This window comes from Palaemon carinicauda, chromosome 15 (assembly GCF_036898095.1).
Source record: "Palaemon carinicauda isolate YSFRI2023 chromosome 15, ASM3689809v2, whole genome shotgun sequence".
Taxonomy (NCBI): Eukaryota; Metazoa; Arthropoda; class Malacostraca; order Decapoda; family Palaemonidae; genus Palaemon; species Palaemon carinicauda.
The window spans coordinates 51,840,519-51,844,760 of NC_090739.1; the positions used below are offsets into that span (position 1 = coordinate 51,840,519).

At 42.8% G+C, this 4,242-nt stretch overlaps 1 protein-coding gene across 1 annotated transcript; it reads left to right on the forward strand.

The window, feature by feature from the left end:
* Positions 1-1,073: 1,073 nt before the first annotated feature.
* LOC137653953 (uncharacterized) lies at positions 1,074-1,478 on the forward strand. The gene has a single exon (XM_068387587.1). It carries the CDS (start codon positions 1,074-1,076, stop codon positions 1,476-1,478), a length of 405 nt encoding a protein of 134 aa, XP_068243688.1.
* The last annotated feature ends 2,764 nt before the right edge of the window (positions 1,479-4,242 follow it).

A 4,242-nucleotide genomic window follows, 5' to 3' on the forward strand; every position in this document is an offset into this window, starting at 1 on the left:
AACGACATTGGATATGCTCTCTTGCAGGAACATGGTAATGGACACATACGTCTAGTTCAGTGTGGTTTTCGTTTTCTCGCCAATGCAGAGACACGCTATGCCGTCATCGAGTTCAAGATGCTAACTGTTGTCTGGGCAATGACAAAGTGTAGGCTGTATTTAACCGGCCTACATGACTTTACTCTGATGGCGGATCACTGGCCCCTCATACCAATTCTGAACAGTTATACGCTGGAAGCCATCAAAAACTCCCGTCTCCAACACCTCAAGGAGAAAATCTTGCCTTACATCTTTATAGCTGTGTGGCGTGTTGGTAAGTTGCTCTGCATTCCAGAGGCATTGTCTTGAGCCCCAGTCAGCTACCCTACACAGGAGGATGAGATATCTGGTGTTTTTTCTGCCGCTCATCTCCGAACTGTCATAACCATGAACACCATTAATCTTTCAGACAAGTCTTCAGCTCAGGATGCCGACAGGATACTCTAGGATCTTCGTGATGCAGCAAGAGCAGATCCTGCGTATACTCGTCTACTCGATTGTGTCACATCAGGATTTCCTCGAAAGGGATGTAATCTTCACAATTCTGTACTTCCATACGGGAAAGTACATGGAGATCTTTATGCCAATGGTGACCTTGACTTGTATGGAGCAAGAGTTGTAGTCCTGCCTCCCTTCGTCGCAGCACCTTGTGCCACTGACATGACAGCCACAGAGGTGTAGAAGCGACCAAACGCAGAGCAAGGCAGTCCGTTTTCTGGCCTGGCATTGACTCTGACATTGTCAACACTGGTCAGAGCTTGCGAGGCATGTCAGACATTGCAGCCATCTCAGCAACAGGAACCTTTAATGAACGATGACAACCCAACAAGACCCTTTGAATCTGTCTCATGCGACTCTTTTGTTGTCGCAGGGAAAGCTTTCCTTGCTGTCGTCAATTGCCTATCAGTATGGCCTGTTGTCACAGCCTGCCAAGGCGATACTACCACCTCTTAACACAATCAGAACATCTGCAGATACTTCGTGAAAATGGTGTTCCTCTTCGGGATTTTATGAAGAGATGGGGTGTTTGACACATGGTAACATCACCTCACAATCCGCAGTCAAATGATCCCGCCAAAGCCGCTGTGAATTCAATTAAGCACCTCATCCTGAAAACAGCCTCGTCTGGCAAAATCAATTGTGGAGATTTTGACCATGGCTTGTTGGAGGTCAGGAATACTCCTAATTTTACAGGACGCTCCCCTGCCCAGGTCCTATATGGCCGACCTCTTAGGCCATGTATTCTTGCCCATCCAAAAGCATTCTCCAAGGAATGGCAGGTCAAGACTGAAGACTGTGACTGCCATGCTGCTGCCCGCTATGGGCAGGTAAAGATCCAGTATGACCAGCAAGCCCACCTCCTACCAAAGTTGAGTGTCAGACAGCAAGTTTCGGATTCAAGACCTGACCTCTCATCATTGGGACAAAGTTGGCATTGACATGGGCCATGGAAAGTCAAGAGACTATCAAATTCGTCTCCCTAGTGGTCGTGTGTGGTGGGCTAATTGCCGTTTTCATCGCCCAGTGCTACCCACTATGAGTGACCCCTCTCTCCCTAACCATATGTCCCCTTGCCAGAACCTAGAAAGAGAGTCTTTTGTCACTATTCTTCCAGTGAACCCACATCGTTCCCAAAGGCTCATAGAAAAGGAGTCCGCTTCGAGATTGCACTACGAGCGAGAGGGGGAGGGAGGTGTAGGTACACAAAAAGTTATTCTATATGTACCATTTATTGTATTATGTGCTTCCAAGCATTATTTCCAGGTGTTGCATATCAGCAGAATAATTCTTGTCTTATTAATATGATATTTCAACATTGTATTAGCATTGGCAACACTTCCTTATTGATACCCTGATGCATTGTCTTGTTTGTCCTGATCTTTTATTGATAAGTTATCTTCCCGTTGTTCCCCCAGTCTTTGTAATTTTCTCGTAATAGACATTAAGAATCTACTTTTAAAGTTGTATCCTAGCCCCACCTATTAAGGTTAAGAAAGTTACCAATACGTACAGGAGCCTTTAGAACTTTGCCTATCCCAAGACTCGTTGATGCTGGAAAGTTACCTTTAGACCTTTACCGAAAGTTTTCTATCGTTTGGTATTGGTTTAGGTTGTAAAGACTCCCTAATTCCGTAGCCTTTCAGACTACAAGCCTTGTAAGGCACTTGATATACTTTTAGTGGCACCCAAAATCTCCTCAGCCTTATTGTTTTCGGGTGAAACAATTATTATACAGTCTTGATATAATTAGAAGTAAGGTGCTTCCATTTAAGATATCACCAACCCCTTTGTGGAAATTACCTGAGATATCTTTTTGTAAATATTTTATTGGTGTTAAAAAGAACATGACTGAATTAGAAGTTAAGTCTCTTTTTATGGAACATGTGGAAGAACATAAGGAATCGACTTTAATATATACTGATGGCTCCAAATCTGATACTGGTATTGGATTTGGAGTATATAGTAGTTCTTTTAACTGTAGATGTGCACTTCCTCTAATATCATCCATATTTACTGCCGAACTATATGGCATACAAACTTCTATTTATAAAATAGCATTAAAAGAGAAGGCAATTTTACCATTTTAATTGAGGCAAAAAGTGTCCTACATGCTTTAGAAATTTTTAATTCTAATAACCCTTTAGTTTTAATGATTTTAGAGTGGCTTTTAATTATTAGCCGGAAAGGTATAACAGTTCGATTTTGCTGGTTTCCGGCACACGTAGGTGTGTCTGGAAATGAGGAGGCGGATTCACTGGCAAAGAATGCAGCAGCCGAGTTGCTACCAAGAAGGTATCCCATTCCCTCTAATGAAGTTTTACCTAAAAGTAAGAATTTTATTTATAACTGACAACAGCATTGAGATAGTTTAGTTGAGAATGAGATGAGAGAAATAGGTAATGTTATTTCCCCTTGGAGGTATAACGGAATGGCCTGAAAGTGGGAGGCGTTTCTTTGTTGTCTCTGCATTAGTCCTACTTGGATGACACATGAATTTCTGCTGGCTGGCCAGTACCCTTGACATTGAGGCATTTGTCGACTGAATGTCCGACATACAGCTCAGAAAGAAACAAATATCTGTTTGAGGATCGAGGTGAGGATGACAGGTTCATCCTTGCCTAAATCCTTGAAAATGATGTGTCGTACAATGCTAGCGGCATTTTTAGATATATTTCAGAAGCAGGACTTCTGAAAGCTATACTAATTCACAAAAATGGAGACACAAAAGACCTGAAAAATTAGGCCACAATTACAGTAGTTTACTCTCACTAACCAGTATATATAGAATATTTAGAACGATCATATTCGTCGGAATAGAAAGACACATAGCCTTTAATCAATCAAGAGAGCTGGTAGGTATTATGAGCGAGTATTCAACAACGGGCCCTATCCATGTAATTGAAAAATCAACAGAGTATGACAAACCACTATGCATGGCATTTATCGATTATGAGAAACCTTTTGATTATGTCCAACCTCCATTGAGAAGGAGTTAGACAGGGAGAGCCCACATCTCCTAAATTTAAAGGTGCGTTCACACGATCGAACAATGTTCGACAGACAAAATCGTTACCAACTAGCAGTGGAAAGCGAAAAGGCTTGCTGATGATGTCAGAAGCGAGCAGCAAGTGGTGTACCGGACACTGTCCGTGTTCCCAGCATCGAAACGTCACACACTGTCTGGTGTGGAAGTATACGATGCTGCTATGCACACGATGAACAAAGTCACTTGGTTACAGGATTTTCAAAGTCCGTCAGATCACTAGGTCTCAATGGTCCTGTTAACATGGCCAACAGTACCTCAGTCAAGGAGAAAAGTTGCCAATGGGACAGAAAAGAGACCCTGCTACTAATAGAACAATACCGGCATCATTCCCTTCTTGGCATCTCCTCCTCCTCCTCACAGAGTACAGCAATGATCATACTGCATAGTGCAATTTTTTTGGCCTTGTTTTTTTTCCTGTGTACCATGGTAGTGATATAATGCACCAGTCATCCAAGGCCACACACTGAATTAAATGCCTGAGTTACCAACGGACATCACCTTTGAACATTGTCCACCGGTCTATGCCCTGTGAGCAGATTCGAAACGGTGGTAAACACCCTCATCTGGTACCACTGCTTGTTGCCAGATCCGCTTCCATCATTTCACCGCTTATGATGTCATCCTGCTTCTCCTGTGATATGGTAACGATTTTGTCC